This window comes from Tachyglossus aculeatus, unplaced genomic scaffold, assembly GCF_015852505.1.
Source record: "Tachyglossus aculeatus isolate mTacAcu1 unplaced genomic scaffold, mTacAcu1.pri scaffold_97_arrow_ctg1, whole genome shotgun sequence".
In the NCBI taxonomy this organism is placed as follows: Eukaryota; Metazoa; Chordata; class Mammalia; order Monotremata; family Tachyglossidae; genus Tachyglossus; species Tachyglossus aculeatus.
In genome coordinates, this window is record NW_024045100.1 from 1,454,899 (window position 1) to 1,469,033 (window position 14,135).

General features: G+C 42.1%; 1 protein-coding gene and 1 pseudogene across 1 annotated transcript; both read left to right on the top strand.

Moving 5' to 3' along the window:
- The first annotated feature begins 1,077 nt into the window (after positions 1 to 1,077).
- On the top strand, positions 1,078 to 1,874 carry LOC119924391 (annotated as a pseudogene).
- An 8,337-nt stretch (positions 1,875 to 10,211) lies between these two features.
- Positions 10,212 to 13,048, top strand: LOC119924363 (olfactory receptor 10A7-like). Its single transcript, XM_038743220.1, has 3 exons — positions 10,212 to 10,891; positions 12,733 to 12,819; positions 12,949 to 13,048. The coding sequence occupies exons 1-3, from the start codon at positions 10,212 to 10,214 to the stop codon at positions 13,046 to 13,048; spliced, it is 867 nt and encodes a 288-aa protein (XP_038599148.1).
- The last annotated feature ends 1,087 nt before the right edge of the window (positions 13,049 to 14,135 follow it).

A 14,135-nucleotide genomic window follows, 5' to 3' on the forward strand; every position in this document is an offset into this window, starting at 1 on the left:
GCAGGGTCAGAGACACTAAACTGTAAACTCGTTATGGGCAAGGAAGGTAACTACCAACTCTTTTGTATTGTACTCTCCCAAGTGCTCAATAGCAAATGCTCAATAATTATTGAATCACTGAATTAGACATGTTATCTTATTATCATTGTTTTATTTATGGAGTTTGTTAAGCTCTTACTATGTGCCAGGCACTGCACTAAGCGCTGGAGTAGATACAAGCTAATCAGATTGGACATAATCCATGTCAAACATGGGGCTCACAGTCTTAATCCCCATTTTACAGATGAGGTAAGTGAGGCAGAGAAGTTAAGTGACTTGACCAAGGTCACAGAGTAGTCAAGTGGCAGAGTCAGAATTTGAACCCAGGTCCTCTGTGTGTACTACCCATCCGAATAAGTAAAATTGAGGTTTTGTCATTTATTTTACTTTTTCCTCCTTTCTCACCTGTATGGAATCTCAATTTCTACTAAAATTAATCAATCATTGGCATTTATTGAGACCTCACTGTGAGCAGGCACTGTACTAAGCACTTGGGAGAGTACAACACAATAATAAATACGTTTCCTTTGAGTGGCAAGCTTTTGCTATGTAACCTTGGACAAGTCAATTAACTTCTCTGTGCCTGTTACCTCATCTGTAAAATGGGGACTAAAACTGTAAGCCCTACGTGGGAAAACTTGATTACCCTGTATCTACTCCAGAGCTTAGAACAGTGGTTGGCACATAGTAAGCGCTTAACAAATACCATAATTATTATTATTACCTTTAGATTTGTTCCAACAGATCGCAGCTTCTGAATGTCTGAGGACAATCACATAGTTGTGAGGGAATTCATTCTTAAGGGATTCACCGAGTCCCTGAGGTTGAGGAAAATACTTTTTGTGCTATTTTTCGGCATCTACCTCACCACACTAGTGGGCAATCTGTGGATGATGGGGTTAGTCACGGTAGAACAACCAACTCCGCACCCCACTGTACATCTTCCTCGGTAACTTATCCTTTGTAGATGCCTGCTATTCCTCGACCCTCTCCCCCAAGATGCTGGTGAACTTCTTGTGGAAAAGAAAATCATTTCATTCAGTGGATGTGCTACCCAGCTGTGCTTCATCATCGTTTTCACCAGCTCCTGGCTGTCATGGCTTATGACCGTTACGTCGCCATCTGCAACCCTCTGCTTTACCCAGCGATGGTGTCGAGAAAGACATGGTTCCAACTGCTGGCAGGTTCCTTTTTAAGAGAGAGCCTGAGTTCTTTGATCCACACCAGCTTTACCTTCTGGCTATCCTTCTGCCACTCCCACATCATCTGCCATTACTTCTGTGATATCCCTCCTCTGTTAGCCCTTTCCTGCTCTGACACCCGTGTTAACAAAATCCTGATTTTTGCTCTAGGGAGTTTGGAAGTGGCAGTCTCACTTTCGACCATCTTCTCTTATCTATTTATTCTCGTAACCATCCTGAGGATCCGCTCGGCCGAGGGCAGACGCAAAGCTTTTTCCACCTGCACCTCCCACCTGACAGCCAATGTTCTATTATATGGGACGCTGATCTTCACGTACTTGCGCCCTAGCTCCAGCTCTGCGCTGGATCAGAGCCGATGGTGTATATGTTCTACATGACGATGACCCCCATGTTGAAACCTCTGATCTATAGCCTGAGGAATCAGGAGGTAAAAAATGCCCTGAGAAGGGTCCTGGAGTGAAAACTGGTACTGATCTGACTCATCTGTCATGTCCAGATGATGAGTATAGGGAATGTCTTCAAGACATTTTTCATTCTGTAACCTGAGACTTCCTCTCTAAAAGACCCATAAATACAACTAGAAGCACCCTGTTATTGGCGAAGGTTTGGGAAAACAGGATGCTTTGCATAATAGCTGAGGGATTGACTTGTTTATTGATTAAATGTTACTGATGGTATTGGTGTTCTCCAAGACACCGTTCACAAGTAGGTATGAGAAAGAAACACCTAGAGCATTGTAGAATGCCTAATTTGTCCTCTAAACTCACTTTCTTGTATTTGCAAGAGCATTAGAAATATTGGCTTTACTTCTCTGACTCATGGTACCATTCATTTAATGGCAAAAGCCTAGTTTTTTTGTGATGCTGTGTTAACACTCAGAGTGGGCAGGAGTGAGCAGATAGCTTTGATGAGGCAGTTTCACAGGAGACAGCTACAGTGTGCCAATTCTGCCGTCTATAACTGTAAAAATATCATTGTGAAAGGTCTGAACTGGCCAAGGTAATAATAGACTACAAGTCAGCAGACAGCAGAATCAATTTGGAGAGTTGGCCCAGTGCTGTGGACTGATAATTAGCCTGAAGGAAACCAAGGATATGCATCACTGTACATACAGAAAACTTTCTTATGGTCAGTAAAATGATGTATTCCTCTTTTTTGTGGTGAAAACCCTGGACTCCGTCATTGTTAAGGACATGAACACCCAGCCTATGTGCATGTGTGTATGTTTGAATGTGGGTGGGTTTATGTATGTGATGTAGATGGGTATGTGTGTGTGCGGTGTGAGGTGGGGAGTTGAGGAGATTTCTATGTGGGAGTTATGCACGTAGTCATATGTACTCTGTTTCCTACAAACAAGTGGTGATTAATTAAATTTAATTTAATTATTTCATTAATGATGGTGATGGGATGTAATGTGGTGGGAAAAATATGGGTTCAATAATGATTAACATTAGAAGCGAGTGTTGATAAAATGAAACACTTTCTGATCATTCCTTTGTATAATTTTCATTACTGGCTAACTTCACCACTTCCCCAGTTTCCTGAACTTGCTTCTAGCCAAAGATAACCTAGACACCATATATTCCAAAATCACCACCTTGATCAAGGACCAAACTATCCAATTTTATGCTGAGAATTGTTTGGAGGGAAGACTCTGAAAGTGTTGCTACTGATTTTTTTTTTCCTGAAGAGAGAAGACACATTTTGGGCCCAGATATTTCTATACTTACATTGATTACTATTTGAAACACATGCAAATGAGGGAAGGCAATTAGTCAGTTGTAACTGAATTCATTCTTTTGGATTTTTCCAATTTCCCTGAATTTCAGGTCATTCTTTTTATGATTTTCTGTGTGATATACCTAAAAGCCTTCTTCTTAGTGCTGGTCTCCATGGTGGACTGCGCCCTTCAAACCCCTGTGTACTTTTTCCTCAGGAGTCTGTCCTTCACGTATAATGGTTACACCACTGTTGTCATCCCTAAAATGCTCACCAATTTCTGTCCAAGAATAAAAGTATTTTCTCTGGTGGCTGTGCAGCCCAGACGTACTTTTCCTGTTTTGGGAGGCCCTGGGAGTGTTGAATTCTAACAACAGTGCTTTACGAAAGACAGGCCATCATCTGTGACCCGCTCCACTATACACTAATTTTGAACCAGAGGCTCTGTCTGCAGCTGGCCCTGGCTTTCTGGCTATCAGGAATTTCCGTGGCAACAGTATAGACTACAGTGATATTTATATTGCCCCTCTGTGGGACTAATGTAATTAACCATTTCTTCTGTGATGGTCCTCTTCTCTTAGAGATGGTGTGCACAGACATCTTCATGACTGAGGTTTACAGTGTAACTGCGACGGTGATCGTCCTGATGCTCCGCTTTGGAGTGATCATTGTATCTTACCTCCGCATCCTCATCACCATCCTGAAGATGTTCTCCGCCGAGGGCCATCACAAAGCCTTCTCTACCTGCTTGTACCACCTCATTGTGATCTTGCTGTTCTTTGGGGCTGTGGGTTCGACTTATTTCCGAGTCAAATCCTCCTCCCCCTCCCCCCGAGATCAAGAAGCTGCTTTATCTCCCCTATTCAGTCTTCATTCCCATGCTAAATCTCCCGATCTAAAGTCTAAGGAATCAAGAGGTGAAATGTGACCTGAAGAGAATTCTAGGTTGAAAAATATTTTATCAGGATCTGGGAGGCTCTGATTTGGGAAGGTGACTTTTTTTTTGTTGAGGTGTCAAGAAATCAGTGGCTTTTATTAGGCACCGTTACTAGTTGCAATCCCATCTTTATTACTGGCTGAGGGCTCACTGTGTACAGGGAATATTTTTGGCTATTGAAAAGACTTGTTCTCAGAATTAAAATGGACAACACCACTTCCAAAGTAGAAGGTAGAAGGCTAGTAAGAGATGAGTCACTGAGACTTGGAAACCCATAAAAATTGACATTTTCTCAATCAAATAATGGTATTTATTAAGGGTTTCAGCTGTGCAGAGCATTAGGTCAAAATTCTGACCATTTAAAAATTAATGATATGTGTTAATGTTCTATGGATTTATTTAAAAAGTATGGATAAGGGATCAGAAAAATTATGCTGCAAGAGTTCCTGTGAGTTGAAGGTTAGGTTGATTATTCATCCATCAGATAAGTTCTTATGCTCTTGATCCACTCCTCTTACCCATACCACTTGGCTCTTCTTTTGGGGAATAGTCCCTCATTTACATTTAAACAGATGCTGACATGTCTTAAATACCAATTATTGGGCCTGATCTGTAAAGCAAAACCATAAGTGAAGTGCCATCTAATAATTGTCAGAACTCAACATACCCCAAACCATGTACTTGTCTTGTTCCAAAAGAAAAAAAAAATCCATCCCTTTGCATAGTAACACCTAGAAATCAAGTGTTTATTCAGGTCCTTTTACCAGAATTTTTAAAAATGTTATTTGTTAAGTGTTTACTATGAGCTGGGCACGGTACTAAGCACTGGAGTACATACAGGCTAATCAAGGTGCACACAGTCCATATTCCACATGGGGCTAACAGTCTTAATTGCAGTTTCAAAGGTAAGGAAACTGAGGCACAGAGAAATGAAGTGCCTTGCCCAAGGTATCACAGCAGACAATTGGCAGTACTGGGATTAGAACCCAGATACTTCTGACTCCCAGGCTCATGGGCTATCTAGGTTACATTATTTCTCAATTCAGTTTATTAGACCAAGTTGTTCCTATCATGTTTTGAGTGTGGTTATCATACGGTAAATTGAAATGTGGCTGTTCAGTGGTGAGATCCTCAGGCAGGTGTGCTTCCTGGGAGATGGATGATGATCCGCACAGGTTTATGGCCAATGGGCAGATAAATTTCAATATTCTCAGCCAGATCTCTGTCCCGGGTGACGGTCGAGGTTCCACACTGGTCTGTGGTCCCCTTGCAGAGAAATTTCAGTATCCTCGGGCAGGTATCAGTCCCGGGTGATGCTCAATGGTCAGCACTGGTTTCTGGCCACCCATTGGAGAGATCTCATCACCATTGGGCTGATTTCTGTCCCGGAAGATGTTAGGTGATCCACGCTGTTTTGAGATTTCTCTAAGGAAGAGTTACTAAGGATTTACTAAGAAAATCCATTAGTTACAAGGTAAACCTGAAGCCTGGTATTCCAGGCTAAAAATATTTTAATTAATATTTAACACCCACTCAAATTAAAACTAATTACTAAAAAAGTGAAACATTAAAATGCAATTTATGTGTAATGGAACCTAAAACTGACAATTGGTCAGTTAGCAAAATATTAAAAAAGTAGGCTTGAAGAGAAGGGCACCAAAGTGAGACTACAGACCAAAGATTCAGAGAGATTACAAATTTAAGAAAGAAGCCACAAGTTAGTTTTGCTGGACACCAGGTAAACAAATTGTTGGGAAAATGAGTAACATTGATAGGAAATCAATCTTGGACTGTGTTGAACCTATCTTACAGTACCTTGCACACAGGAAGTGCTTAACTGATACCATGAAAAAAATCAGAAAATATCTTTATAACCAAATAATTTTAATAGGGGACAAAATAGCTAGTGAATACTCAATGGTTCAAGGTGGATTGGGTATAGCAGGTTTTCAAGTCAACTGCAACATGTACATTCCTTTCAACTTTAATCCTATGTTGCAACCTGAGAAATCTGAAGCAGTAACTCCCCATTCTCCATTGCTGGGCTGCCTATCCTCAGTTTTGTATTGTCAATTATTTTGAACTACCTGTGCTATTACTCAATCTAAAGTACACCAATCTTTACTTCTTTAATGAAACCTGAAAGTATTATGGGAGAAGCACTATCCGTGTTTGAGTCTGTTCAATTTTGGAAGACACCAGTAATTGACATTGGCATTAAGGATTGCAACTAGTTAATTTAAACATAATCACAGCATTCGTATCTAGATATACTAATGTCTTCATCTCTCAGAATTCAATCTGATGGGAGGGATTTGTGAGACCCTCTGTTGTGAAACAGAATATGTCAGGAGTTACTTTCCCTGACCTAGAGGGAAGAGTATTCTTTGGTTCAGGTAAACAAAAAACACTGATTTCAGGGCTGGTGTGGAGCATTGTTTAACTTTTGTCTCTTGCTAGGAATAATTTTTCGTGCCTAGAGAACCAGTACTGTCCATTAGGAAAGCACACTGAAATTTTTGTGATGATACATGTTTAGCTATAGAGCTCACTCCTACAGGCATTGTAATCCGAATATTACTGTTGATTTCTATGGTTTTTCTGTAAAGATTTGAAGACCAAAATCAATCAGTCGTTTCTGCTGAGCATATATTGTGTGCAGAACACTGTACTAAACAGTTGGGAAAGTACAATTCAATAGAATTGGGAGACATGTTCCCTTCCCACAAGGATCTTAAAATCTATAGGAAAGTCAGTCTGTTCTCAATCAACTAAAGAAAAATTCAGTACTGAACAGCTAATATTAAATATAATAATCAGAAATAAATATTCCACCATCCCAAACAAATTCTCAACAAGTTTTTTTTTTCACCCAGGCATCTAATGTTTGAAGATAGAGATGAATATAAAGTTTTAAAAACTCCTACCAAGGTTTCAGATTTATAATCTATACGGTATTTCTAACATGAATGCAATGAAGAATTCCAATTGTTTTCTACCTGGCTTAAATTCAGGCAAAAAATTTAGATGGAGGCGTGGGTTCGGATCCCACTCCTGACACCCGCTGATGACACCCCAATCTACATCTCTGCCCCTGCTCTCTCTCCCTCCCTTCAGGCTTGTGTCTCCTCCTGCCTTCAGGACATCTCCATCTGGATGTCAGCCCACCATCTAAAACTCAGTATGTCCAAGACTGAACTCCTTATCTTCCCTCCCAAACCCTGCCCGCTCCCTGACTTCCCCATCACTATAGAGAGCAATACCATCCTTCCCGTCTCACAAGTACACAACCTTGGTGTCATCCTGGACTCCACTCTAACTTGTTCACTTCTCACATCCAATCCGTCACCAATACCTGCCGGTCTCACCTCCGCAACATCACTAAGATCCACCCTTTCCTCTCCATCCAAACCGGTACCCTGCTGGTTCAATCTCTTATCCTATCCCGACTAGGTTACTGCATCAGCCTTCTCTATGATCTCCCATCTTCCTGGCTCTCCCCAATTCAGTCTATACTTCACGCTGCCGCCCGGATCATCTTTGTGCAGAAACACTCTGGGTATGTTACTCCCCTCCTCAAAAATCTCCAGTGGCTACCAGTCAACCTACGCATCAGGCAAAAATTCCTCACTCTTGGCTTTAAGGCTCTCCATCATCTTGCCCCCCCCTACCTCACCTCCCTTCTCTCCTTCTCCAGCCCAGCCCGCATCCTCCACTCCTCTGCTGCTAACCTCCTCACTGTGCCTTGTTCTCACCAGACCCACCGTAGACCCCTGGCCCACGTCCTCCCCCTGGCTGGAATGACCTCCCTCAGCACATCCGCCAAACTAGCTCTCTTCTTCCCTTCAAAGTCCTACTGAGAGCGTACCTCCTCCAGGCGGCCTTCCCAGACTGAGCCCCCTCTTTCCTCTCCCCCTCCCCGTCCCCCCAGCCTACATCCTTCCCCTCACCCACAGCACCTGTATATCTGTTTGTACAGATATATTACTCTATTTTACTTGTACATATTTACTATTCTATTTATTTTGTTAATGATGTGCATCTAGCTTTACTTCTATTTATTCTGATGACTTGACACCTGTCCACATGTTTTGATTTGTTGTCTGTCTCCCCCTTCTAGACTGTGAGCCTGTTGTTGGGTAGGGACCATCTCTATACGTTGCCAACTTGTACTTCCCAAGCGCTTAGTACAATGCTCTGCACACAGTAAGCGCTCAATAAATACGATTGAATGAATGAAGTTTTCCTTTTAGATAAGCACACTTTAGTAGCAAAGTTTTGAAAATCAAAATCCCTAAAAGTACAGGCAAACACAGTTTACACTTTATCCCCAGTGTGCACAATTAAAAATTCAATGATTTCACAATACTTTTTAAGTGTCAAACATACAAGTACCTCATGGGCATGACTTATCCTAAAGGAGCTTTCCATATTATTCCACTGCTTCCTTTGCTGAAAGCAATGGCCTGGGGACCATCCCTCAGGGGTCACCACAATACTTCAGAGAGGCTTTATAATCTAGAACATGAGCCTATCTAATCTACCAGGAAACAACAATCCTCCTTCAAGAAGCAGGTAAATTTCTCAATAAAGTGTTCACCACGTGTTAGTACATAGTGCAGAAGGGACAACCATCTAGGAAATGGCAGATTTGGCTTCTAATCCTAGATCTGTCATTTTCCCTTTTTCCCTTCTCCCATTTAAAAGAGGAACATACTTCTACTTAAGCTCTTTTGAATCTCACAGTGATGTTGGGAGGATGGATGGGACAATACTAGTAAGCTCCTCTAGACTGTAAGCACATTGTGTGAAGGTGACATCCTACCAAATCTGTTATATTGTACTACCCCAAGTGCTCAGTGCGATATGATTGATTGATTAGCAGCAGTGCTTGGTGAATACCATCTTTGTTCAATGCACTGTTGTAGGCACTGCATGTAGAATAATGAGAGGAGGATAAAATGTGGCTCCTGCCTTCCAGGAGCTTTCAAACTAGTGAGGAAGATAGGTATAGAACAAAAGCATGAACATCTTATAATGCTAGATAAGGTGAGCCAGGTGTTCAAAATAACATTTTAAACTAACAATTGCACAAGACGAATACAACAGAATATGTAGGTAGTTGAGTGAACAGTGTGGGAAGGGGTACTGTGGGAAGAGCTCATGCAGAGATTGGAATCTGTAGAGCTTGAAGAAGTGACAGAAATCTGGTTTGGGGGAAAATGTTGCTCATGGGCAAATGAAGTGGAAAGCCTTGGGACAGTGAACTGGTTTTCTTGAGTTGAGTGGAGAGAATGACTTAGAAGGAAGGCAGTTGGCAGAGAGCTGTGAAGTCCACACTCAAAAGATTTCATCTGATATTAATGGTAATAAGTTTTCCTGCAGAATTCCAAGAAATGGAGTGCCATCATCCAATGTGTTGAAGATAAATGTCTTGCTGCTCTTAGAATGTATCATTGGATTGGGGACAGAGAGACATAGGGAACCAGGAATAAAGTTATTAAAAAGATATGGTCACTGGGTGATAAGGGTTCTTTCTGGGGCAAAGGAATGATGAGAAAGGGGTAAATATGTGTAAATATGTCTTCCAAATCTATTTTATGGTCTGCAAATCTACTTTATGGTCTACTGTATGGTCACAGAAAGGCTGGGGGAAGATCAGGGGCCAGGGAATAGGGAACCAATTTGGGGAACCTCTATGTTACTAAGAAGCCCATTGTTTTATTTTGTTTGATTTTCTTCTGAAATGTTCACCTTGTCATTGTTAGGTACCCAGCCGGTGTGCATGTGTACAAGTGTGTTTGTGTATAAGTGGGTTTGTGTGTGCTGTTGTGTGATGGGGATTTGAAGAGATTACTATGTATGAATCATGTATTGAGGTGCTTTGTTCCCTGCAGACAAGCTGTGATTATTTAATACCCTAGTGGGCTTTGCCCTGTCGTATGAAGTTGTTAGGACAAAGTGTGGTGGGGAAAATGAGGGCTAAATAATGATAAACATTATTAGCAAGTGATGATAAAAATGAAACACTTTCTCATCATTCCTTTGCAGAACTTATATTATTGGCTAACTTCACCACTTTCCCACTCTCCTGAAATTGCTTCTATCCAAAGAGAACTTAGACACCATACATTCCACAGTCACCTCTTTGATCCAGGACTAAACAAGTTACAGGTTGGCCTCGTGCTGACAAAAGCATGTAGGCAAGACCTGGACTCTGAAAACATTGCTACTGATTTTTTTCCTGAAAGAGAAGACGAATTTTGGGCCCACATATTTCTGCACTTGCACTGTTAAAAGAAAACCCAACACAAATGAAGAAAGGCAATCAGTCACATGTGACTAAATTCATTCTTTTGAGCTTCTCCAATCTTCATGAATTTCAGGTATACCTGTTTATGATTTCACTTGTGATATACCTAATAGCCTTTATGGGAAACTCCCTCTTAGTGCTGGTCTCCTCGGTTGATCCTGCCTTTCAAACTCCCATGTACTATTTCCTCAGCAGTCTGTCCCTAATGGATATAGGCTGCACTAGTGCCATCATCCCCAAAATGCTCAACAATTTCCTGTCCAAGAATCAAAATATTTCCTTTGGTGGCTGTGCAGCCCAGATGTATTTCTCCTTCTTTTTTGGAGCCTCGGATTGTTGGATCCTGACAACGATGGCTTATGATAGACATGCAGCCATCTGTGACCCACTCCGTTATTCTCTCATTATGAACCGGGAGCTCTGTCTACAGCTGGACCTGGCTTCCTGGCTATCAGAGATTCCTGTGGCAACAGTACAGACTACAATGATGTTTACATTGCCCTTCTGTCGGCCTCACGTAATTAACCATTTCTTCTATGGCCCTCCTCTCTTAGAGCTGGTGTGCACAGACACCTTCGCGTTTGAGGTGTATGATGTAACTGGAACTGTTATCGTTCTGATGTTCCCCTTTGGATTGATCATTGTATCTTACATCCACATCCTCGTCACCATCCTGAAGATGTACTCTGCCAAGGGCCATCGCAAAGCCTTCTCCACTGCTCAACCCACCTCATTCTGGTCTCACTGTTCTTTAGGGCTGCAAGTCTGAACTATTTCCGTGTCAAATTCTCCTACACTCCTGAGAGCAAGAAGCTGCTTTCTCTCTCCTATACACACTTCACTCCCATGCTAAATCCCCTGATCTACAGTCTGAAAAATCAAGAGGTGAATGGTGCCCTGAAGAGAATTCTGTTAAAATAAGATATTTTCCCAGGATCTGGGAAGCTCTGATTTTGTAAGGTGACTTTTTTGTTAAGATATCAAAAAGTCAGTGGCTTTGCTTATTCACCATGATCTAGTGTATTACCATCTTTATTACTTTCTAATGGCTTGAAAGACCATGGAAGAGTAAATCCATTCTCACAGTTAAGATGGCCAACACCTGTACAAGCTCAGAAGGTAGAAGGTTAGCAAGAGATGAAATGCTGAGACCAGGACATCTGTAAAATTGGGCATTTTCTAAATCAATTAATCGCATTTATTGAGGGCTAAAGATACAGAACATGTGGCCAAAGTTTTGTAACATTTAAAAATTAATGAAATATCTCAATGCTCTATTGATTCATTTCAAAATGTATGGAGAAAGGATCAGAAAAGTATGCTTTAGGAGTTCCTGGGATCTGAAGATTGGGTTGATTATTCATCCATCAGACAAGTTCCTCTGCTTTTGATTCATTCATTCATTCATTCAATCCTATTTATTGAGCGCTTACTGTGTGCAGAGCACTGTACTAAGTGCTTGGGAAGTACAAGTTTGCAACATATAGAGACGGTCCCTACCCAACAGCGGGCTCGCAGTCTAGGAGGAGACAGACAACAAAACAAAACATATTAACCAAGTAAAATAAATAGAATAAATATGTACAAGTAAAATAAATAGAGTAATAAATATGTAAAACATATATACATATATACAGGTGCTGTGGGGAGGGGAAGGAGGTAAGGCGGGGGGGATGGGGAGGGGGACGAAGGGGAGAGGAAGGAGGGGGCTCAGTCTGGGAAGGCCTCCTGGAGAAGGTGAGCTCTCAGTAGAGCTTTGAAGGGAGGAAGAGAGCTAGCTTGGCGGATGTGCGGAGGGAGGGCATTCCAGGCCAGGGTGAGGACGTGGGCTGGGGGTCGACGGCAGGAGAGGCGAGAACGAGGCACAGTGAGGTGATTAGCAGCAGAGGAGTGGAGGGTGTGGGCTGGGCTGCAGAAGAAGAGAAGGGAGGTGAGGTAGGAGGGGACGAGGTGATGGAGAGCCGTGAAACCGAGGGTAAGGAGTTTTTGCCTGATGCGTAGGTTGATTGGTTAAGCACTTACTAATTGCCAAGCACTGTACTAAGCACTGGCGTAGATACAAGCTAATCAGGTTGCCCACAGTCAGGCTCACATGGGACTCACAATCTTAATCCAAATGTTTTGCATGTGGAAAAGAGGCACAGACAAGTGAAGTGACTTGTCCAAGATCACCCAGCAGACAAGTGGCAGAGTCAGGATTGGACTCTTGATCCACTCCTGCTACTAGCACCCCTACCCTCATTTACATTTAAACAGATGATGGCATGCCTTAAAATCCAATTACTGTTGTGCCAAGGGAAGCGGAGAAGAGTTTGGGAAGCAGAGACAGCCGGAGCCTTTTATTAAGATTAAAGGCTTTATTATAATCAATAAGCAAAGCAAAGCAATAAGCAAAGCACTAATCAATAACAAATTATAATCAATAAGCAAAGCACTAAATACTAATCCAGAGCAAATTATAAAGAACAAGAACAAAAAAGGGGTTCATGCATCACCGATCCTAATTCATCTGCTACATCCAGGTCAACACTTCAGCTGGGAAGCCCCAGGACAGCTCACCCGGAGTTTCTAGAATCAGGAAAATCCCTGGGCAGTGCATCCACTCCCAGGTGAGGCTTCGAGTGAGTTCCGGGACTTTGCCAGTCTTATAGTCCGGGACAAACAACTTATCTAACTTAGTTTATACAAGCTTTGGTTATTTTTGTATCTATGTTGACATAAGGGCCGTTGTTCCCAAGGGTCCACCCCGCCCCAATGAGCTGGCCAGGTGCCCAGTGCGGCGTGAGCCTCAAGAGCAAGGACACCCTTTTTATACACTACTTTCACCTGCGTGAGTAATCAACAGTCCTTTAACCCCTAACAAGAAATAGGTGTAGAAGTTATAATCATCCTTCGCAGGAGTTGTAAACAACCCTACCAATACATTCCACCCTTTGGTTATAACTTCTGTGAAGGATAGGAAAACGGGATCATAGAAGGAAACAGTGAATCTACGAATTCAACATGTTAGGTCATATAGTCAAACAGATAAAGGCTATTAATAACAGAAGAACAGGGTGAAATACCCAGTTTAAGAATCTAGTAGCAGAGGGCGAATATCCAGTCAAAATATCCCACCAATGATAACTAGTATCTTGGCGTAAGCTAGAGCCTATATCTAATAATTGCCCTTGCGCAACAGCAGTTTGTAAGACATTCTGTTGATAAGCCTTGTATAAAATACAAAAGGAGGTGTTCTCTTGGCCTTCAAAAAGTGGAGGGTTACTGTCGGTATGCACAAAATGGAGTCAGTCATGCCAAGTCTGCTGGTGGACAACAATCCCCCCTTTGATCCTCCCGAGGCCCAACCCTCCTCGAGATAACAAAGGTCTTCCGCAAAGTCAACGCCTAAAGTAAAGGACAAGGAAAAGACAAAAAACAAACAAACAAACAAAAAATCCAGGCACAAAAGAAAAGATAGAAAAATCCAACTGAAAAGTCCAGGCACAACAGAGCAGACCACACACAACAATCCCTTCAGTGAAATGCAGCATCCAAACGGCATTGTATGTCCATAATCTCGGCTTTAGACAGGGCTACGATCGAGGGTTGCAGAAGCATCAGGGTAGATGAAGCACGTCGGAGGTAGGCCTTCAGAAGCTGAAAAAAAAAAAACCACAGCACGCCAAAAACAAGCCAACAGCAATACACACAAATAAGCAACCAGACAAAATCTCACAGGACCAAAGCCACCCAAATAATAGGCTACTGGCCAGTATTGAGGACCGAGGATTTGGCCCAAGAGGGGAGCCTGGTTTTCACACAGGCATCACAGAACTATTACAGGGAGACCGACATTCAACTAAAATTTCCTCGTGTCTCTTCTCTTTCTCTTTCACACACACTTCCTCTAGCCTTCATACACATACAATTTCCTTCAGCGTCA

Coding starts and splice junctions, on each gene's coding strand:
- LOC119924363 (XM_038743220.1), top strand. CDS start 10,212: ATGAAGAAAGGCAATCAGTCACATGTGACTAAATTCATTCTTTTGAGC. Junction 10,892..12,732: donor CTCGTCACCATCCTGAAGAT/GTACTCTGCCAA, acceptor TGCTACATCCAG/GTCAACACTTCAGCTGGGAA. Junction 12,820..12,948: donor GGCAGTGCATCCACTCCCAG/GTGAGGCTTCGA, acceptor GTTGTTCCCAAG/GGTCCACCCCGCCCCAATGA.